The sequence below is a fragment of the Phalangium opilio genome, unplaced genomic scaffold (genome assembly GCF_054372755.1).
Source record: "Phalangium opilio isolate 3A_F unplaced genomic scaffold, DU_Popi_V2 ptg000390l_1, whole genome shotgun sequence".
Classification (NCBI taxonomy): domain Eukaryota; kingdom Metazoa; phylum Arthropoda; class Arachnida; order Opiliones; family Phalangiidae; genus Phalangium; species Phalangium opilio.
In genome coordinates this window covers 283,997-306,759 of record NW_028324234.1, presented here as the reverse complement: position 1 = coordinate 306,759, position 22,763 = coordinate 283,997, and the positions used below count along the sequence as shown (strand labels likewise).

Here is a 22,763-nt window from a genome sequence, read left to right as displayed (position 1 = left end):
CAAGTAATCTGCGGCAGTAACGGGAAATCAGTGTCTTGCATATGGAAATCACCTAAAATAATCGTAATTTCACAGAAATCAAGTAATTCGTTCAGTAATCAACGGAATTCACATAAAAATTTAGAAATCAGAAATCAGGTGTACAAAATTTTGGCGAATGTCTAGCCCCTCGCGTTTCACCTTTGCAAAGTAGATTCATCTTAAATTTCAATGTCTATACTATGACTTACGGTGAACTCTTATTGTTTGTAGAATATAGCGTTTATTATGCAAGGACCTCAATGAAAATTAAAATATTTTGGAATGTCAGTGGTGCTACCAATTGCTAGTCTACCCTAACCCTTATCGACGCTAAACCTAGCCTAACCTTATATTTTAACATTACCCTTAATCTTACCTAACCCCACAAGAATACTAAAAAAAACAAGTTGGGAAAGCCAAAATATTACCTCTCCGAGTCAAGAGGTCTACTACTACAAAGTTATTTACCTAGATATGGAATTATTTCTCTTTTTTGAAAGGAAAAGTTCAGGCAACGTAACATTATGCCTTAAAAGAACGGCCTTTTTCTAAATATGAAAGGAAAAATATTAAAAAAAAATAAATAATCTCTTATTACAAAATAATTAGCATTTAATTAGTCTGAAAACGAAAAATACGGACCCGCCATGTCGTCTGTCTCCCAGTGACCATCGCGCGGGATTGGTTGATTGAGAGGCCAATGCCGCCAATCGGTGATCGCGATTCTGTAGCAGACAGAAAATTATATTTGAAGTCGCTTGAATTGAAGTTTGACCAGAAGTCTTGGCTTATATCTGATAGTTTTATTAAATTAAAACGAATATGGTAGTTTGCGCGTCACTCCCGGCACGGTATTAGTTTTATTAACATACTTTACAAACATCCCGAAGTGACTAAAAGTGGGTGAAGTACGCTAAGCCTAACGTTAAGGCTTTATATGCTAAATGCTTTCAAGGTGATGAAAAAGAACAAATTATGTTGCAATTCTCTAGCTTTAACCTCAGAAAATGTGAGTACTTTGACTTTCTCCTATTCAAAACCAAAATTTTAAGTATAATACTGTTAGAAGCATGGATGGAGTTAGGGTTGTACCTTACATGTTTGAGCCTGAATATACAGAAGAAGAACTAGCTGAAAGAAGGCGGCAAGTGGCTGAAGAAAATGTTAGGCAAGAGCCAGGCCTTCAGATTGATATTGAAGCTATCAAAAACAACTGCGATTGTGGTAACTGCATACCAGATTGGTTGAGCAATGGAGAGGAAAATGTGGACATCGATAGACAGCAAGTATACGAGCGGCTTACTACCCTTTTAAATGCAACTGATATTCGCAATGGCATAGTTTGCTGTAAGCAAATACCCAATGTGGTTCGTTTCATTGCTGCTCAGAGTGACGAAGAAGACAGTCTCGATGAAAATGGTGATATCAACGTAAATTGTGTCTGTCAACATTCAATTTTTAAATCTAATTGCCTGCGAAGAAGAACACTGAAAACGATTTATCGTGGCTACTATCATTTGAGGAGACAAGGACCGCCCCCTAGATTTCTAAACAATCGGTAGTGGTGATAATTTTTTTTCCTGAGGCTGAGTAATAACTAAACATACTTTTTAGAACTTACAGGTATACTGCATACCGTAATTTCACACACATGATTCATAACCGCTTGGGTGCTAAAAACAGAAGAGTCGAATGCATTATTAAAAATTAGGAAAAAATTTCCAGAAGAGGATCCCAATTCATACATAGGATTTAAAGCAGCGTGGGAGTTCCTATGAACAATTTATAAATAATGGTTATTTGCATAAAGTAGTGTTATTGTAGTATTGATCTCAATTAGTGTTACTGTTTTAAGTGAAATGTGATATGTAATATGAAGTTACAAATGTATTTTTGTTGAAAATAAGTCATTTTCATCTAGACTAGTATTATTGACACTGTTGTTTATGTCAAACTAAGTCCAAGCTCAAGTTTTGTGATACGTAAACCAAAGTATTGTTTTAAAATTATTTTTTAAATTTCATAAGTGATATTTTAAAGAGATGATGATGGATAACAAGTTATTTTAGTTGACTAAGGCTGTGGAAATAGGAGTTAAAAAATTAGGATAACACACCAAACCTTTCTTGTTAATTTCTAATTTAAATTTTCAAAGTTGTGATTTCAAAATAGTGTTTGGCTTAGTGACAAGAAAACAAAACTTTGAAAATAAATCATGAAATAACCTAAAAGATTTGTTGAGTTTTTCCAGGTTTTTAACTGGTATTTCCACAGACTTGGTGAACTAAAATAACATGTCCTTATTCATTTATCCCTTTTATCAGTAATTCCAGTTACAGTAAGCCAAAAATTTTAAAAATAAAGACCATTTAGTTGTACAATATTTTATTCAAGTACTAAATAATAGTGATAAACTCCTGTTATCTTTTAGCCCAAAGCAATAACTTTGAAATGTAACCAAAGTATTTCATTTTGAAAATTTATGTACATTTATCCTGTTAAATATGGTCATAAAATTGAATTAGAATATGAAATGTTCATTTTGTTTTTAATATAAAATCGTGCAAAGAAAAAAGAATACATTTATATTTAAAATTCAGAAAAGCTTTCTCTTTTTAACATCATTAATTAGTTCTGTTTTATCGGGGCAAGGAATTGGAGCTATGTTGTTAGCTAGCTTTCGTTTACATCCTATTATTGGCTTTACATTTTTTCCTTCTAATTGTCTGTTAACAATGTTTTTTAGCAAATCATATACATAATCGTACGTTTTGGGTTCTTTAAGTGGTCTTGCAAACCATTCGGCAGTAGCTTTGGAATAATAAAATGTAAAGTCCTGGGCTTTGGTTGTTTCTGACATTTTACAACGATATTTTCTGTCAGTGTTCGAATTATGATCTAGAATTGTCAATATTATTCTCGCTTCCATTGCATCAAAGTCGAAGTCCCTCTGTTTGCTGCAATACTTGTTCATTAGACTATGGTAATTTTCAAGAGAGGAAGTATGAGAAAAAGAATTAATTTGTCTAATGTCATTTAACAATCGCTTGTCATTGATGAGGTTATTGAGAGCCTCGTGAGTTGGACTTAAAGGCTCTAAAAACTTTTTTCTTTCAATCACCTCTTTTTTCAATAGACCATGACTGCATTTTTTGAACTTTTTAAGGCTTGGAAAATAATGACGGTTAACCACGTGGTAACTGATTGATTTCCACATGTCTTGAAGAACATCGGCGCTGTTTTTACAGTTTTGGGCACTAAACCATAAATGTCTACAGATGGATTTCAGCCATGGTTTTAAAGTTACGTGATTTTTGTTTGTTGCTAATTTGGCTAATTTCGCTCTTACGCTTTTTGCGAGATGCCAAACGTCAAATTGATGGTTAATCTTGGGCCAAAATTTCTTAAGGTATGCTCTGACTTGTATGTGGCGATCCGTTGTTAATTGCGTGATTTTAACCTTCCACTCTTTCATTTTATTGAGACACCTCTTTAAAGCTTCCAGTTCCATATTTGTTGATTTGTACTCCACCTCTGACTTCTGAACTAATTCAAAATGAATGCATTTGTCTGTTTCCTGATCCATTAATGTCACTGCGCAATATTTGGCACTGTGCCCTGGTGAGTCACATCTTCCATCAGCGGATATATTACATTTTTTTCGCTTTCTTACTTCAGTTAAAATCAAACGTTGCATTTTCAGCCATGCTGATTTGATTTCCGGAATGAGTATATTCCGCTGCATAGAAAAATACGTGGTTTTCCCGATTCCCTTTATACCCATGAAATCAAAAAAGGATTGCAGCTGATGAAAAATACAACCGGTTAACAATATACACGCTGCGATTAAAAGATTTCCAGCTGGCATTTTTCCAATTCTTGGTTGGCTTTCCCAGGTTTGATCATGCCCGTCTAAACAGCTATACTTAACCGTAATCAAACTACCTTCATTTTCAGATTTCGTTATTGTGCTTTCATCAATAATTTTAGGGCATTCTTTAATTTGGCACTTTGCACGGCAAATTAATTGATCTAATTGTTTTTCAAACACAATGTACTTCTTTTGGTTTACTATTTCACTAGGAATAGATTGAAACTCTTCAAGAGAAGAATCCAAAAAACTTTCTTCTTCAGTCGCATCAAAACTTGGCTCGTAGAGAGATACGTCTTCAAAATTCGAGGTATCAGGTGAAGAAGGAGCAATAGGTGAAATTGCATTATTCTTAAGATTAGTTAGTATTTTCACAGGGGTTGACTGGCTAAATTGGCTTGAGTTCCCTTTGGATGCGGCTAAAGTAAAACCATCATTGATTTCTGGTGGTTGAACTGCGTACAAATGATCTTTTAAAACTAAGTTTCTACGCTCGATATTCAGAGCTTCCATATCAGAAGCAATTGTTTCTTCTGAACAAGTTTCAGTTCCTACATCTGAGAATAAGGTCCCACCAACTTGACAACCAACTGCCTCAACTGTTTTCGAACTCTCCCCTGAATTTTCTTGGCAGACATTTTCAGCAAATAAACTCTGGTTCTCTTCACTAATTAGATGCTGGCTTGGTTGTATTTCATGCTGGCTTGGTTCTTTTACATGCAGGCTTGGTTGTATTTCATGCTGGCTTGGTTGTATTTCATGCTGGCTTGGTTGTATTTCATGCTGGCTTGGTTGTATTTCATGCTGGCTTAGTTGTATTTCATCATCGCTTGTAGTAGAAATATTCACGTTTAATGTAGGAAACGCGTGTGGGTAGAGTTTTTTTTTATTAAAGAATGTTGGTTTAACCGGCTCAAAATCACCTTCAGCAAAATTTTTTATGCACACTCTGTATAAATATCCTGAATTTATACTTCTCAAAGAAATAATTTGTTCTTTTTCATCACCTTGAAAGCATTTAGCATATAAAGCCTTAACGTTAGGCTTAGCGTACTTCACCCACTTTTTAGTCACTTCGGGATGTTTGTAAGGTATGTTAATACAAGTTGGGAAAACCAAAATATTACCTCTCCGTGTCAAGAAGATTATATAAACTTAAGTATCCAATGAAAACGTTATGTTTCTGAGTTGGGGTTTCCCATTTTTGTTGTTGTTTTGAAAAATATATCGCAATGCACGGGCCTTGATAGATATAGGAGGCAATGAATGAAATATATCACAATGCACGGGCCTTGATAGATATAGGAGGCAATGAATAAAATATATCACAATGCACGGGCCTTGATAGATATAGGAGGCAATGAAGGAAATATATCGCATGCACGGGCCTTGGTAGATATAGGAGGCAATGATAATCTCTCTCTTTGCACGAGAGGTTTATCTTTAATATTTAAATAAATATAATTATTTTTAATTATTTTAATCTTCAATAATTAACATTAATAATAGTTAAATCGTTTAAAATAAAGTTATACCTATTTCCTTCTCAAACTTTGCTAATATTGACGTTTAAAGTGAAGGGTACCCCTCTTGCCCGCTTTTTTCAAATTTGGGGTATATATACGATTCGTTTCCATTATAATAGTAAGGAAAAAGCGCAATTGCGAAAACCTTTGGTGGCGATCCCACCTTAGGGAGGCTAGACGTTTCTCGTAACCCTAGCTGATCGCCGCGTATATCCTAAAACCAAACGATGATAATGGAGTAGAAGCCAATGATACAGATTGGTGTCTATGTGGAATAGACGGAAGACCAGTGGATGGTGGTGTTAGAAGCCAGTGTAAGTGCAGACTGGTGTCAATGTGGGATTGACAAAGAACAAATGATGGTGGTGATTAGAAGCCAGTAAGAACAGACTGGTGTCCGTGTGGGATGGACAAAGACCAGAAGATGGTGGTGATTAGAAGCCAGTAAGAACAGACTGGTGTCCGTGTGGGATGAAAGCAGTTCGGAAATGGCCAACACGTTTGCTCCGATACGCAAACTGCGAACGCGGTCACGTGGGTGTAACAACGGACAGACAGACACACACACAGACAGACACACAGACAGACACGGCCGTTACAGAACCTCTCCTGGACTACGTCACACGGAGAGGTAAAAACTAATACCGTGCCGGGAGTGACTGTTGCAGCCCTCAATCGCGCAAACTACCATATTCGTTTTAATTTAATAAAACTATCAGATATAAGCCAAGACTTCTGGTCAAACTTCAATTCAAGCGACTTCAAATATAATTTTCTGTCTGCTACAGAATTGCGATCACCGATTGGCGGCATTGGCCTCTCAATCAACCAATCCCGCGCGATGGTCACTGGGAGACAGACGACATGGCGGGTCCGTATTTTTCGTTTTCAGACTAATTAAATGCTAATTATTTTGTAATAAGAGATTATTTATTTGTTTTTAATATTTTTCCTTTCATATTTAGAAAAAGGCCGTTCTTTTAAGGCATAATGTTACGTTGCCTGAACTTTTCCTTGAAGTAAAAATTTACGAAATATTGAAGCAGTATTCTAAGCATAGCGAATATACAGTAAAGCAGACGACATTTTACATCCAATAAGGATAAATCTTGGACACAAATGGAAATCAGTCAATGGCAATGTTATGTTTGTTCTTGATGAGATTGACTTAACACGTAATTAAAGAACTTAATATGAGCTTTAATGGGAACTTCAATATGGTTACATAGACAGAGGTGTTTCGTGTACCGCGCCCGTCTTTCTACTGAGCAGCCTTTTTTCCCGCTCTTTCTTATTGTCCTTTTTCTCAGAAACAAGAATTTATGGTTGTATGGCATGAGAATGGGAAACAGAGTAAATATATATTTGTCGGAGTGGATGTACAACGAGTAGAATGTATACATGACAATATGACAGGCAAAAAGAACAGGAAATGAAGTCTACGCTTCAGCTGTTTACCCTATATTCTGATAGCTACATTCACAAGTGGTTTGCAGTGTAAACACTATCGTCTCGTCTCACCTCACCTCATCAATATACTTAGTTTGCCAACATGAGTGTTAACGTTAAATAATACCAAAGCTAAATTGTAGCTAGACGCACTGATAGTCAATGCGCACCATAAAGAGAATAAAAACTCTGCAGCTTAGCCCTATACCATAAGGACATCATCTCTCTAAGGGCCCAAGCGCATATATTAGCAAAAACATCTAGTTCTGCTAGATGTGACGTAGATTTTGTATTGGGGCTCCTTCCGAATTTTTCGTGAAATTCGCGGGAGAGAAAAATAATTTTCAAAATCAGCCGCGACCGATATCCTAAGCCGGTCGGGGTCTAGACGCGAGCTCTGAGATAACGCTCCCAAGCGGTTGGGAATCAAACTAAAACAGGCGGGGAGGCGAGAGAGGAAGGACTGAGGGGAAAAAATAAGTAAGAGAATTTCCAGAATCCCCCAGCTCTCTCAGACACAAGAGGTAAATTCGCGCTTAGTAAAAATCACGAAGAGCTGTCGTGAGAAATCTTTGAAGGAGGCAAGCATGTTCAATGCCGAGTTACTCTGCAGCGAATGCGCTCGGCCTTTGTTTAAGGCTATACAATTATTATACCACTTGAGATGAGACGGATGGCTGACCAAATCGGACATACATACATTTCAACCGTAACATAGAATCTTGGGCCCTTAGAGAGAGATAATGTCCTTATGTTAGTACTTAGTTTTCACAGTGATGTCAAGTATTTAAACTTCGGGTCACGCCTAGGGTTCAACTTCATTATTTTTATATTATTTACATTAATTTTTCTGGCCTGTTTCTGAGATAGCGTCTGTCTACGAGATCGTTAGCTATGTCTGTCCGGATTCGCATCCGATGTTTTGGAATTACAAAAGGAACTCTTATCGTGACTTATGTGTATAATTTTCGAGATATGACGTGTCTTTAATCAAACGTTGCGCCATTATGATATATGATTAACAAAATATCTAAATTTCAGCTTTTAGTATCCCTTTTGAAAATATCACACACACCCATACACGTTGCCTTTACATTTTGTCACGTGATTATAGGAGCGCGTGATTTTGAAATATTTCACCCCCCCCCCAAATCACACGCGTTTCAAAATTGCTAAGCCTAACTTCAGTTTCAAAATTGTGTTCCAAATTTTTCCTTAAGTCAACAAAATTTTCCAGCAAAGGTAAGACCTTCAAGTTTCTATATGAGCGGCTAAATGTGCGCCTGTTTTTGTTATTATCAAGTTAAATCAACTGAATAAATTTCCCCCTTTTCCAAAATTGTATGTTTTACTCCAAAATATTGCTACATTTTCTAAATAATTGCTAATTAGCTTGTTTATTGCCACCTTTTCCAAAATATTATTCTATCTTAAAAAGAGGCGCACTTTTAGCCACTCGTGACTCACATCACACCACAGTGACCACACGTATTGTGGTTGCGTATTGTGAAGTTGCTACTCTGCTGGGTCTGGTAGGCACTCCCTGCAATTATTTCAAAAATGGGAAAATATGCCAAGAAATTAGGAAATAAACCAAACCCACGAATGGCGCAAATGGTTAATAAGGCATTGGGCCGTGAAGTATGTAGAGTGGACCAGTTGGTAAGAAAAGACATAAAATATGTAGCTACCCCGCCGAAGAAGAAACTTATACCATGTTATACCCGTCTAATTTCACAACCAAAGAAGCAGAAGTAAGTAGAAAATCAATCGTGAAAGTAGAGTTAGAAATCAAATTTGGCTTCCCCCACAATTTTATAATGTTGTCTTGGTTTAAAATTCACTCTTAGGAAAATTTCTAAATGTGAAGACAATTCCGTTACAAGAAAAAACCAATTTTCACCGGAGATTCCTAGGTGCTCTAGAACTCCAAGCCCTCCATTGACTACTTCGTCTAAAAATTTCTGGAGTAAAAGCACTGTGGAATATTTTAGGGAAACACCTAGTCCTCCTGATCAAGACCAAGATGATGACAAAACACGTTTACCCGTGAAGCAGCAAGAAAAATGTCCTGCTAAACAATGCAGGAAAGCTTGGACCGGGGATGAAGAAGATCGTTTGTTTATTGGTGTTGGGAAATATGGTGTTGGTTCGTGGTATAAAATTGCCCATGAATTCGGAATTAAAAGATCGAGCAATCAGCTGTATGGAAAATGGAGGAACTTTTCTAAAGGCAATAATATGTTAAAGGTTAAAATGAGGGTTTTAAGCAAACCACTTTCACACGCAATATTGAGTCCAATTTCAAACGCACAAAGTGCAATATTTAATTGGACAACAGGGTAAATAATTGCCTTTTAAATATAACGAGTTAATATTTAAACTATGTTTGCTTATTAATTGCTTTTAAAATTTAGTTTTCCAAATACTGGCAACACTTGTTTCATGAACAGCGTAATCCAGTGCATTTTAAGAATCCCAAAAGTGCAAGAAATTGTGAAAGATGATACTTTGAAGGGGAATTCTTTACCGAAAGGAAGTGTTATCAGGAAACTTTTGGGTATACTTAAAGGAGACGGTAACTTGGCCGCAGCAATTTGAAAGAAATTGCCAATGTGTGTAGTGTAGGATCTGCCACAAAATTTAAAGGGACACTATTGGCAAAAATTAAGTATTTTTATTCTGATTCCTTATGTTAAAATATGCCGCCTTGAATTTTTTCAGATTTTTTGAAGCGCTATTTATAGTTTTAAACAATATTTGAAGTTTTGTATCATGCATTTGAATTTTGATAAAGCGACCTACCGGCTGTAGAATCTACCAGTTGTTGATTTAAATTTACCGCGAAAAAGTTAAAATGTTATCACTAGTGCCATCTATAAAAGATATGCGACAATATAGATGGCATGAAATGTAAACTAGGAGGTGTGTATATATTCAGAGAAAATAAAGATGGCGAATGAGAAAGACGTGTTATTTTGATCCCACCAAGAACCCTAAATCATTACAATGGCGACGGAAATGGGATAAAGAAAAAAGGTCTATTTTTTTTAATTATATCTTGATTAAAATGTCTACCCCACCGCCTTCTCCTTCCCCTGCGTCGGTAATATCGTTACCTCCGTTTGAACCTTTCTTAACACACGGAGCCTCGGCTGAGATTACATCACGTTGGAAAAATTGGCTGCGCAGATTTGAGAATCTTATCAAAGCTATGGCCATTCAAGACGATGACCAAAAAAGGGCCTTATTGCTACATTACGTTGGATCGGATGTAGAAGAAATTTTTGACAATATCAACGTAGCCACGGATCCTCAAACCTATGAGGCTGCAAAATTGAAGTTAACCAGTCACTTCGCACCTGCATGTAATACCGACTATGAAACATTAGTTTTTCGTGACTGCAAACAGCTTAAGGAGGAATCGATGGATCAATTTTATACCCGACTTCGGCGCTTATCATCTACCTGCGGATTTGCTGATGTGGACCGAGAGTTAAAAATACAAATAATCCAAGGTTGTATTTCATCAACTCTGCGTGCGAAATTCTTGAGAGAGCCCAAGTTGACTTTGAAACAGACACTGGATCTGGCCCGAGCTCATGAACTCGCAGAATCGCAAACGAAAGGAATCGAGAGTGCATCAGGCACACATCACCATAACCAAAAACCTCTTTTCAATATCACCAAAGGTCCCAACAATCCTCGTACAACTCGTCCAGCCGTAACCTCAGCAGCCGTTGTATGTGGGTTGTGTGGAGGCAATTATCCGCATCCCCAAGGAAGGCAAGGGTGTCCCGCTTTTAATCAAGTATGCATGAAGTGCCAGAGAATTGGGCATTTTGCGAAATGTTGCAGATCAATGACAAGACAAGAATCACCAAATACCAATCAACCGAAGCAGCAACCATTCCAAAATGTCAGAGGTGGTGGTAGAAATAAAAGAGGGAACAGAAACACAAGGGGTGTAAGGTCTGTAACTGAAACACCGAGGGTTACAGGTGCCAACACAATACAGTCTGTTAGGGAGAGCTCATCATCACAACTATCCCTACAACCACCTAACGGAGAAGATTCGGATGAATCGTTTTTAACCGTAACATCAAATGCTATGCTTCCGGATAAACCAACGCCGAAAGTTACCATTCCAATTGGAAATAGCATCATCACATGGATTATCGATACGGGATCTTCAGTTAATATCCTCGATCAAGAAAGCTTTAATACAATCATTCCAAAACCAACCTTATCACCATACGAACATGCTGTCTTTCCTTACTCGTGAAGTATGTAGAGTGGACCAGTTGGTAAGAAAAGACATAAAATATGTAGCTACCCCGCCGAAGAAGAAACTTATACCATGTTATACCCGTCTAATTTCACAACCAAAGAAGCAGAAGTAAGTAGAAAATCAATCGTGAAAGTAGAGTTAGAAATCAAATTTGGCTTCCCCCACAATTTTATAATGTTGTCTTGGTTTAAAATTCACTCTTAGGAAAATTTCTAAATGTGAAGACAATTCCGTTACAAGAAAAAACCAATTTTCACCGGAGATTCCTAGGTGCTCTAGAACTCCAAGCCCTCCATTGACTACTTCGTCTAAAAATTTCTGGAGTAAAAGCACTGTGGAATATTTTAGGGAAACACCTAGTCCTCCTGATCAAGACCAAGATGATGACAAAACACGTTTACCCGTGAAGCAGCAAGAAAAATGTCCTGCTAAACAATGCAGGAAAGCTTGGACCGGGGATGAAGAAGATCGTTTGTTTATTGGTGTTGGGAAATATGGTGTTGGTTCGTGGTATAAAATTGCCCATGAATTCGGAATTAAAAGATCGAGCAATCAGCTGTATGGAAAATGGAGGAACTTTTCTAAAGGCAATAATATGTTAAAGGTTAAAATGAGGGTTTTAAGCAAACCACTTTCACACGCAATATTGAGTCCAATTTCAAACGCACAAAGTGCAATATTTAATTGGACAACAGGGTAAATAATTGCCTTTTAAATATAACGAGTTAATATTTAAACTATGTTTGCTTATTAATTGCTTTTAAAATTTAGTTTTCCAAATACTGGCAACACTTGTTTCATGAACAGCGTAATCCAGTGCATTTTAAGAATCCCAAAAGTGCAAGAAATTGTGAAAGATGATACTTTGAAGGGGAATTCTTTACCGAAAGGAAGTGTTATCAGGAAACTTTTGGGTATACTTAAAGGAGACGGTAACTTGGCCGCAGCAATTTGAAAGAAATTGCCAATGTGTGTAGTGTAGGATCTGCCACAAAATTTAAAGGGACACTATTGGCAAAAATTAAGTATTTTTATTCTGATTCCTTATGTTAAAATATGCCGCCTTGAATTTTTTCAGATTTTTTGAAGCGCTATTTATAGTTTTAAACAATATTTGAAGTTTTGTATCATGCATTTGAATTTTGATAAAGCGACCTACCGGCTGTAGAATCTACCAGTTGTTGATTTAAATTTACCGCGAAAAAGTTAAAATGTTATCACTAGTGCCATCTATAAAAGATATGCGACAATATAGATGGCATGAAATGTAAACTAGGAGGTGTGTATATATTCAGAGAAAATAAAGATGGCGAATGAGAAAGACGTGTTATTTTGATCCCACCAAGAACCCTAAATCATTACAATGGCGACGGAAATGGGATAAAGAAAAAAGGTCTATTTTTTTTAATTATATCTTGATTAAAATGTCTACCCCACCGCCTTCTCCTTCCCCTGCGTCGGTAATATCGTTACCTCCGTTTGAACCTTTCTTAACACACGGAGCCTCGGCTGAGATTACATCACGTTGGAAAAATTGGCTGCGCAGATTTGAGAATCTTATCAAAGCTATGGCCATTCAAGACGATGACCAAAAAAGGGCCTTATTGCTACATTACGTTGGATCGGATGTAGAAGAAATTTTTGACAATATCAACGTAGCCACGGATCCTCAAACCTATGAGGCTGCAAAATTGAAGTTAACCAGTCACTTCGCACCTGCATGTAATACCGACTATGAAACATTAGTTTTTCGTGACTGCAAACAGCTTAAGGAGGAATCGATGGATCAATTTTATACCCGACTTCGGCGCTTATCATCTACCTGCGGATTTGCTGATGTGGACCGAGAGTTAAAAATACAAATAATCCAAGGTTGTATTTCATCAACTCTGCGTGCGAAATTCTTGAGAGAGCCCAAGTTGACTTTGAAACAGACACTGGATCTGGCCCGAGCTCATGAACTCGCAGAATCGCAAACGAAAGGAATCGAGAGTGCATCAGGCACACATCACCATAACCAAAAACCTCTTTTCAATATCACCAAAGGTCCCAACAATCCTCGTACAACTCGTCCAGCCGTAACCTCAGCAGCCGTTGTATGTGGGTTGTGTGGAGGCAATTATCCGCATCCCCAAGGAAGGCAAGGGTGTCCCGCTTTTAATCAAGTATGCATGAAGTGCCAGAGAATTGGGCATTTTGCGAAATGTTGCAGATCAATGACAAGACAAGAATCACCAAATACCAATCAACCGAAGCAGCAACCATTCCAAAATGTCAGAGGTGGTGGTAGAAATAAAAGAGGGAACAGAAACACAAGGGGTGTAAGGTCTGTAACTGAAACACCGAGGGTTACAGGTGCCAACACAATACAGTCTGTTAGGGAGAGCTCATCATCACAACTATCCCTACAACCACCTAACGGAGAAGATTCGGATGAATCGTTTTTAACCGTAACATCAAATGCTATGCTTCCGGATAAACCAACGCCGAAAGTTACCATTCCAATTGGAAATAGCATCATCACATGGATTATCGATACGGGATCTTCAGTTAATATCCTCGATCAAGAAAGCTTTAATACAATCATTCCAAAACCAACCTTATCACCATACGAACATGCTGTCTTTCCTTACTCGTGAAGTATGTAGAGTGGACCAGTTGGTAAGAAAAGACATAAAATATGTAGCTACCCCGCCGAAGAAGAAACTTATACCATGTTATACCCGTCTAATTTCACAACCAAAGAAGCAGAAGTAAGTAGAAAATCAATCGTGAAAGTAGAGTTAGAAATCAAATTTGGCTTCCCCCACAATTTTATAATGTTGTCTTGGTTTAAAATTCACTCTTAGGAAAATTTCTAAATGTGAAGACAATTCCGTTACAAGAAAAAACCAATTTTCACCGGAGATTCCTAGGTGCTCTAGAACTCCAAGCCCTCCATTGACTACTTCGTCTAAAAATTTCTGGAGTAAAAGCACTGTGGAATATTTTAGGGAAACACCTAGTCCTCCTGATCAAGACCAAGATGATGACAAAACACGTTTACCCGTGAAGCAGCAAGAAAAATGTCCTGCTAAACAATGCAGGAAAGCTTGGACCGGGGATGAAGAAGATCGTTTGTTTATTGGTGTTGGGAAATATGGTGTTGGTTCGTGGTATAAAATTGCCCATGAATTCGGAATTAAAAGATCGAGCAATCAGCTGTATGGAAAATGGAGGAACTTTTCTAAAGGCAATAATATGTTAAAGGTTAAAATGAGGGTTTTAAGCAAACCACTTTCACACGCAATATTGAGTCCAATTTCAAACGCACAAAGTGCAATATTTAATTGGACAACAGGGTAAATAATTGCCTTTTAAATATAACGAGTTAATATTTAAACTATGTTTGCTTATTAATTGCTTTTAAAATTTAGTTTTCCAAATACTGGCAACACTTGTTTCATGAACAGCGTAATCCAGTGCATTTTAAGAATCCCAAAAGTGCAAGAAATTGTGAAAGATGATACTTTGAAGGGGAATTCTTTACCGAAAGGAAGTGTTATCAGGAAACTTTTGGGTATACTTAAAGGAGACGGTAACTTGGCCGCAGCAATTTGAAAGAAATTGCCAATGTGTGTAGTGTAGGATCTGCCACAAAATTTAAAGGGACACTATTGGCAAAAATTAAGTATTTTTATTCTGATTCCTTATGTTAAAATATGCCGCCTTGAATTTTTTCAGATTTTTTGAAGCGCTATTTATAGTTTTAAACAATATTTGAAGTTTTGTATCATGCATTTGAATTTTGATAAAGCGACCTACCGGCTGTAGAATCTACCAGTTGTTGATTTAAATTTACCGCGAAAAAGTTAAAATGTTATCACTAGTGCCATCTATAAAAGATATGCGACAATATAGATGGCATGAAATGTAAACTAGGAGGTGTGTATATATTCAGAGAAAATAAAGATGGCGAATGAGAAAGACGTGTTATTTTGATCCCACCAAGAACCCTAAATCATTACAATGGCGACGGAAATGGGATAAAGAAAAAAGGTCTATTTTTTTTAATTATATCTTGATTAAAATGTCTACCCCACCGCCTTCTCCTTCCCCTGCGTCGGTAATATCGTTACCTCCGTTTGAACCTTTCTTAACACACGGAGCCTCGGCTGAGATTACATCACGTTGGAAAAATTGGCTGCGCAGATTTGAGAATCTTATCAAAGCTATGGCCATTCAAGACGATGACCAAAAAAGGGCCTTATTGCTACATTACGTTGGATCGGATGTAGAAGAAATTTTTGACAATATCAACGTAGCCACGGATCCTCAAACCTATGAGGCTGCAAAATTGAAGTTAACCAGTCACTTCGCACCTGCATGTAATACCGACTATGAAACATTAGTTTTTCGTGACTGCAAACAGCTTAAGGAGGAATCGATGGATCAATTTTATACCCGACTTCGGCGCTTATCATCTACCTGCGGATTTGCTGATGTGGACCGAGAGTTAAAAATACAAATAATCCAAGGTTGTATTTCATCAACTCTGCGTGCGAAATTCTTGAGAGAGCCCAAGTTGACTTTGAAACAGACACTGGATCTGACCCGAGCTCATGAACTCGCAGAATCGCAAACGAAAGGAATCGAGAGTGCATCAGGCACACATCACCATAACCAAAAACCTCTTTTCAATATCACCAAAGGTCCCAACAATCCTCGTACAACTCGTCCAGCCGTAACCTCAGCAGCCGTTGTATGTGGGTTGTGTGGAGGCAATTATCCGCATCCCCAAGGAAGGCAAGGGTGTCCCGCTTTTAATCAAGTATGCATGAAGTGCCAGAGAATTGGGCATTTTGCGAAATGTTGCAGATCAATGACAAGACAAGAATCACCAAATACCAATCAACCGAAGCAGCAACCATTCCAAAATGTCAGAGGTGGTGGTAGAAATAAAAGAGGGAACAGAAACACAAGGGGTGTAAGGTCTGTAACTGAAACACCGAGGGTTACAGGTGCCAACACAATACAGTCTGTTAGGGAGAGCTCATCATCACAACTATCCCTACAACCACCTAACGGAGAAGATTCGGATGAATCGTTTTTAACCGTAACATCAAATGCTATGCTTCCGGATAAACCAACGCCGAAAGTTACCATTCCAATTGGAAATAGCATCATCACATGGATTATCGATACGGGATCTTCAGTTAATATCCTCGATCAAGAAAGCTTTAATACAATCATTCCAAAACCAACCTTATCACCATACGAACATGCTGTCTTTCCTTACTCGTGAAGTATGTAGAGTGGACCAGTTGGTAAGAAAAGACATAAAATATGTAGCTACCCCGCCGAAGAAGAAACTTATACCATGTTATACCCGTCTAATTTCACAACCAAAGAAGCAGAAGTAAGTAGAAAATCAATCGTGAAAGTAGAGTTAGAAATCAAATTTGGCTTCCCCCACAATTTTATAATGTTGTCTTGGTTTAAAATTCACTCTTAGGAAAATTTCTAAATGTGAAGACAATTCCGTTACAAGAAAAAACCAATTTTCACCGGAGATTCCTAGGTGCTCTAGAACTCCAAGCCCTCCATTGACTACTTCGTCTAAAAATTTCTGGAGTAAAAGCACTGTGGAATATTTTAGGGAAACACCTAGTCCTCCTGATCAAGACCAAGATGATGACAAAACACGTTTACCCGTGAAGCAGCAAGAAAAATGTCCTGCTAAACAATGCAGGAAAGCTTGGACCGGGGATGAAGAAGATCGTTTGTTTATTGGTGTTGGGAAATATGGTGTTGGTTCGTGGTATAAAATTGCCCATGAATTCGGAATTTAAAGATCGAGCAATCAGCTGTATGGAAAATGGAGGAACTTTTCTAAAGGCAATAATATGTTAAAGGTTAAAATGAGGGTTTTAAGCAAACCACTTTCACACGCAATATTGAGTCCAATTTCAAACGCACAAAGTGCAATATTTAATTGGACAACAGGGTAAATAATTGCCTTTTAAATATAACGAGTTAATATTTAAACTATGTTTGCTTATTAATTGCTTTTAAAATTTAGTTTTCCAAATACTGGCAACACTTGTTTCATGAACAGCGTAATCCAGTGCATTTTAAGAATCCCAAAAGTGCAAGAAATTGTGAAAGATGATACTTTGAAGGGGAATTCTTTACCGAAAGGAAGTGTTATCAGGAAACTTTTGGGTATACTTAAAGGAGACGGTAACTTGGCCGCAGCAATTTGAAAGAAATTGCCAATGTGTGTAGTGTAGGATCTGCCACAAAATTTAAAGGGACACTATTGGCAAAAATTAAGTATTTTTATTCTGATTCCTTATGTTAAAATATGCCGCCTTGAATTTTTTCAGATTTTTTGAAGCGCTATTTATAGTTTTAAACAATATTTGAAGTTTTGTATCATGCATTTGAATTTTGATAAAGCGACCTACCGGCTGTAGAATCTACCAGTTGTTGATTTAAATTTACCGCGAAAAAGTTAAAATGTTATCACTAGTGCCATCTATAAAAGATATGCGACAATATAGATGGCATGAAATGTAAACTAGGAGGTGTGTATATATTCAGAGAAAATAAAGATGGCGAATGAGAAAGACGTGTTATTTTGATCCCACCAAGAACCCTAAATCATTACAATGGCGACGGAAATGGGATAAAGAAAAAAGGTCTATTTTTTTTAATTATATCTTGATTAAAATGTCTACCCCACCGCCTTCTCCTTCCCCTGCGTCGGTAATATCGTTACCTCCGTTTGAACCTTTCTTAACACACGGAGCCTCGGCTGAGATTACATCACGTTGGAAAAATTGGCTGCGCAGATTTGAGAATCTTATCAAAGCTATGGCCATTCAAGACGATGACCAAAAAAGGGCCTTATTGCTACATTACGTTGGATCGGATGTAGAAGAAATTTTTGACAATATCAACGTAGCCACGGATCCTCAAACCTATGAGGCTGCAAAATTGAAGTTAACCAGTCACTTCGCACCTGCATGTAATACCGACTATGAAACATTAGTTTTTCGTGACTGCAAACAGCTTAAGGAGGAATCGATGGATCAATTTTATACCCGACTTCGGCGCTTATCATCTACCTGCGGATTTGCTGATGTGGACCGAGAGTTAAAAATACAAATAATCCAAGGTTGTATTTCATCAACTCTGCGTGCGAAATTCTTGAGAGAGCCCAAGTTGACTTTGAAACAGACACTGGATCTGACCCGAGCTCATGAACTCGCAGAATCGCAAACGAAAGGAATCGAGAGTGCATCAGGCACACATCACCATAACCAAAAACCTCTTTTCAATATCACCAAAGGTCCCAACAATCCTCGTACAACTCGTCCAGCCGTAACCTCAGCAGCCGTTGTATGTGGGTTGTGTGGAGGCAATTATCCGCATCCCCAAGGAAGGCAAGGGTGTCCCGCTTTTAATCAAGTATGCATGAAGTGCCAGAGAATTGGGCATTTTGCGAAATGTTGCAGATCAATGACAAGACAAGAATCACCAAATACCAATCAACCGAAGCAGCAACCATTCCAAAATGTCAGAGGTGGTGGTAGAAATAAAAGAGGGAACAGAAACACAAGGGGTGTAAGGTCTGTAACTGAAACACCGAGGGTTACAGGTGCCAACACAATACAGTCTGTTAGGGAGAGCTCATCATCACAACTATCCCTACAACCACCTAACGGAGAAGATTCGGATGAATCGTTTTTAACCGTAACATCAAATGCTATGCTTCCGGATAAACCAACGCCGAAAGTTACCATTCCAATTGGAAATAGCATCATCACATGGATTATCGATACGGGATCTTCAGTTAATATCCTCGATCAAGAAAGCTTTAATACAATCATTCCAAAACCAACCTTATCACCATACGAACATGCTGTCTTTCCTTACTCGTGAAGTATGTAGAGTGGACCAGTTGGTAAGAAAAGACATAAAATATGTAGCTACCCCGCCGAAGAAGAAACTTATACCATGTTATACCCGTCTAATTTCACAACCAAAGAAGCAGAAGTAAGTAGAAAATCAATCGTGAAAGTAGAGTTAGAAATCAAATTTGGCTTCCCCCACAATTTTATAATGTTGTCTTGGTTTAAAATTCACTCTTAGGAAAATTTCTAAATGTGAAGACAATTCCGTTACAAGAAAAAACCAATTTTCACCGGAGATTCCTAGGTGCTCTAGAACTCCAAGCCCTCCATTGACTACTTCGTCTAAAAATTTCTGGAGTAAAAGCACTGTGGAATATTTTAGGGAAACACCTAGTCCTCCTGATCAAGACCAAGATGATGACAAAACACGTTTACCCGTGAAGCAGCAAGAAAAATGTCCTGCTAAACAATGCAGGAAAGCTTGGACCGGGGATGAAGAAGATCGTTTGTTTATTGGTGTTGGGAAATATGGTGTTGGTTCGTGGTATAAAATTGCCCATGAATTCGGAATTAAAAGATCGAGCAATCAGCTGTATGGAAAATGGAGGAACTTTTCTAAAGGCAATAATATGTTAAAGGTTAAAATGAGGGTTTTAAGCAAACCACTTTCACACGCAATATTGAGTCCAATTTCAAACGCACAAAGTGCAATATTTAATTGGACAACAGGGTAAATAATTGCCTTTTAAATATAACGAGTTAATATTTAAACTATGTTTGCTTATTAATTGCTTTTAAAATTTAGTTTTCCAAATACTGGCAACACTTGTTTCATGAACAGCGTAATCCAGTGCATTTTAAGAATCCCAAAAGTGCAAGAAATTGTGAAAGATGATACTTTGAAGGGGAATTCTTTACCGAAAGGAAGTGTTATCAGGAAACTTTTGGGTATACTTAAAGGAGACGGTAACTTGGCCGCAGCAATTTGAAAGAAATTGCCAATGTGTGTAGTGTAGGATCTGCCACAAAATTTAAAGGGACACTATTGGCAAAAATTAAGTATTTTTATTCTGATTCCTTATGTTAAAATATGCCGCCTTGAATTTTTTCAGATTTTTTGAAGCGCTATTTATAGTTTTAAACAATATTTGAAGTTTTGTATCCAAAACATGCATTTGAATTTTGATAAAGCGACCTACCGGCCAATCAGCGCCCGTGATTTATAAGAGTCAACCCCCAAAGGTTTTCTCGGGCGAGTCTCATTTGCGTCGTCTGCATTATGTTCAGAAATATGTATTCTACATTTTAGCACTCGAAAGAAATACGCGTTTTCGATCGTCTAACGATAAGCGGATTAGAAACTTTAGTATTTAGCAGGTTTATGCTTTTATACGTTTCACTTAAACTCAAATTACTCATCAAAACTTTGGAATAGGCTGACTTTAGTTGAGAAATATTTCAGAAAAGGTTGCATTCTATTTGGGTTGTACATGAAGTAATCATCAAGTTTTTGGAGCAGGCTTCAAATAATTTGGGAAGCAAATGAACGCAAAGGCAAAATTATGGAAAATAGCGCGAATTATTTGGAAGTAAATGGTAATATTTGTAAAAGGCGTCATATTTTACAGCAATATTTTGGAAAAGGCGTCAAATTTTACAGCAATATTTTGGAAAAGCGTCATATTTTACAGCAATATTTTGTAAAAGGCGTCATATTTTACAGCAATATTTTGGAAAAGGCGTCATATTTTACAGCAATATTTTGGAAAAGGCGTCATATTTTACAGCAATATTTTGGAAAAGGCGTCATATTTTACAGCAATATTTTGGAAAAGGCGTCATATTTTACAGCAATATTTTGTAAAAGGCGTCATAGTTTACAGCAATATTTTGAAAAGGCGGCAAATTTTACAGAAATATTTTGGAAAAGGCATCATATTTTACAGCAATATTTTGGAAAAGGCGTCATATTTTACAGCAATATTTTGGAAAAGGCGTCATATTTTACAGCAATATTTTGTAAAAGGCGTCATATTTTACAGCAATATTTTGTAAAAGGCGTCCTATTTTACAGCAATATTTTGTAAAAGGCGTCATATTTTACAGCAATATTTTGGAAAAGGCGTCATATTTTACAGCAATATTTTGGAAAAGGCGTTATATTTTATAGCAATATTTTGGAAAAGGCGTCATATTTTACAGCAATATTTTGGAAAAGGCGTCATATTTTACAGCAATATTTTGGAAAAGGCGTCATATTTTACAGCAATATTTTGTAAAAGGCGTCATATTTTACAGCAATATTTTGAAAAGGCGGCAAATTTTACAGAAATATTTTGGAAAAGGCATCATATTTTACAGCAATATTTTGGAAAAGGCGTCATATTTTACAGCAATATTTTGGAAAAGGCGTCATATTTTACAGCAATATTTTGTAAAAGGCGTCATATTTTACAGCAATATTTTGTAAAAGGCGTCCTATTTTACAGCAATATTTTGTAAAAGGCGTCATATTTTACAGCAATATTTTGGAAAAGGCGTCATATTTTACAGCAATATTTTGGAAAAGGCGTTATATTTTATAGCAATATTTTTTAAAAGGCGTCATATTTTACAGCAATATTTGGCACTAAATCCCCAGCAATCATCCCACAAACCTCGTCTTGACGTGGGACAAAATGCACAAGCGCGTCTTGCCAAATATTTAAGCGCTAATAGAGTAATGATGAGGGAACTATTTATCGCGTATGTGATTCGGTTTAGTAACCTTGCTCTAAATGTTCCGATGTTGGGAAGAGTGACGTTACACTTACCCCGCTTTGTGGTACACTTCTCTCGAAGAGAAGTATTATATACTTCTGGTATCTCTAAAATTTGATATCTTTCTTAACTTAAGGGATTCGTAGCTATAGGCCCAATTTGCAAAAATGCAAATTTTAAGAAAGTCATCATAAGCAAAGTATTTTCTAGACGAAAGCACAATGTTTCTCGCTTCAATGAGGGGCTAGTCACTTGAATAATCAGTTGTACAAAACCACAGAAATCGATTACTTGATTTCTAAAATTCTTAGAAAGTCATCAGTAATCAAAATCATTCTTGTGGGTAAACAAAGGTAATCAGAAATCTCAGTTAATCACGGGAAATCAAGTGAAATCTTGAGAAAATCAGAAATAATCACATGATTTACTAATCTTTTGATATCACCTCGGTAATCACGACTTTCGTGAAATAATCACGCATAATCAATCGAGGAATTCGAAAATCCAAATTAAAAATCGTAATCAGTTGAAATAAAAATAATCACTGCATTCATCAAAATGCACTAATAATCCAGTGGTAATTACGGCATTCACCAAAAAATCATCGGAATTCATTTAAATTCAAATAGGAATCTCAAGTAATCTGCGGCAGTAACGGGAAATCAGTGTCTTGCATATGGAAATCACCTAAAATAATCGTAATTTCACAGAAATCAAGTAATTCGTTCAGTAATCAACGGAATTCACATAAAAATTTAGAAATCAGAAATCAGGTGTACAAAATTTTGGCGAATGTCTAGCCCCTCGCGTTTCACCTTTGCAAAGTAGATTCATCTTAAATTTCAATGTCTATACTATGACTTACGGTGAACTCTTATTGTTTGTAGAATATAGCGTTTATTATGCAAGGACCTCAATGAAAATTAAAATATTTTGGAATGTCA

At 37.0% G+C, this 22,763-nt stretch overlaps 4 protein-coding genes across 8 annotated transcripts in view; all 4 read left to right on the top strand.

Annotated features, from left to right (window-relative positions):
• LOC149594116 (uncharacterized) overlaps positions 1–22,763 on the top strand; it is a 24,184-nt gene extending 1,421 nt beyond the window's left edge. Inside the window, exon 2 of the mRNA XM_089861254.1 lies at positions 21,966–22,763. Within this exon, the coding sequence (XP_089717380.1) occupies positions 21,966–22,075 (110 nt within the window). The 3' untranslated portion in view covers positions 22,076–22,763. The remainder of the gene's footprint in view (positions 1–21,965) is intronic.
• LOC149594119 (uncharacterized) lies at positions 528–1,583 on the top strand. The gene is made up of 3 exons (XM_089861270.1): positions 528–1,030; positions 1,088–1,307; positions 1,410–1,583. The coding sequence occupies exons 2-3, from the start codon at positions 1,092–1,094 to the stop codon at positions 1,581–1,583; spliced, it is 390 nt and encodes a 129-aa protein (XP_089717396.1). The 5' UTR covers positions 528–1,030; positions 1,088–1,091.
• Positions 7,848–10,056, top strand: LOC149594118 (uncharacterized). Of its 4 annotated transcripts, none has more exons than XM_089861492.1 (4): positions 7,848–8,621; positions 8,718–8,783; positions 8,862–9,209; positions 9,285–10,056. In XM_089861492.1, the coding sequence occupies exons 1-4, from the start codon at positions 8,428–8,430 to the stop codon at positions 9,466–9,468; spliced, it is 792 nt and encodes a 263-aa protein (XP_089717618.1). In that variant the 5' UTR covers positions 7,848–8,427; the 3' UTR covers positions 9,469–10,056. The 4 variants fall into 4 exon arrangements, with proteins under 4 accessions (XP_089717618.1, XP_089717616.1, XP_089717617.1 ...); XM_089861490.1 differs by having other exon boundaries at positions 7,848–8,109; positions 8,404–8,621; positions 8,718–9,209; positions 9,285–10,049; XM_089861491.1 differs by having other exon boundaries at positions 7,848–8,109; positions 8,380–8,621; positions 8,718–9,209; positions 9,285–10,049.
• Positions 14,966–16,980, top strand: LOC149594117 (uncharacterized). Of its 2 annotated transcripts, XM_089861488.1 has the most exons (3): positions 14,966–16,556; positions 16,653–16,718; positions 16,797–16,980. In XM_089861488.1, exon 1 carries the CDS (start codon positions 15,117–15,119, stop codon positions 16,440–16,442), a length of 1,326 nt encoding a protein of 441 aa, XP_089717614.1. In that variant the 5' UTR covers positions 14,966–15,116; the 3' UTR covers positions 16,443–16,556; positions 16,653–16,718; positions 16,797–16,980. The 2 variants fall into 2 exon arrangements, with proteins under 2 accessions (XP_089717614.1, XP_089717613.1); XM_089861487.1 differs by having other exon boundaries at positions 16,653–16,980.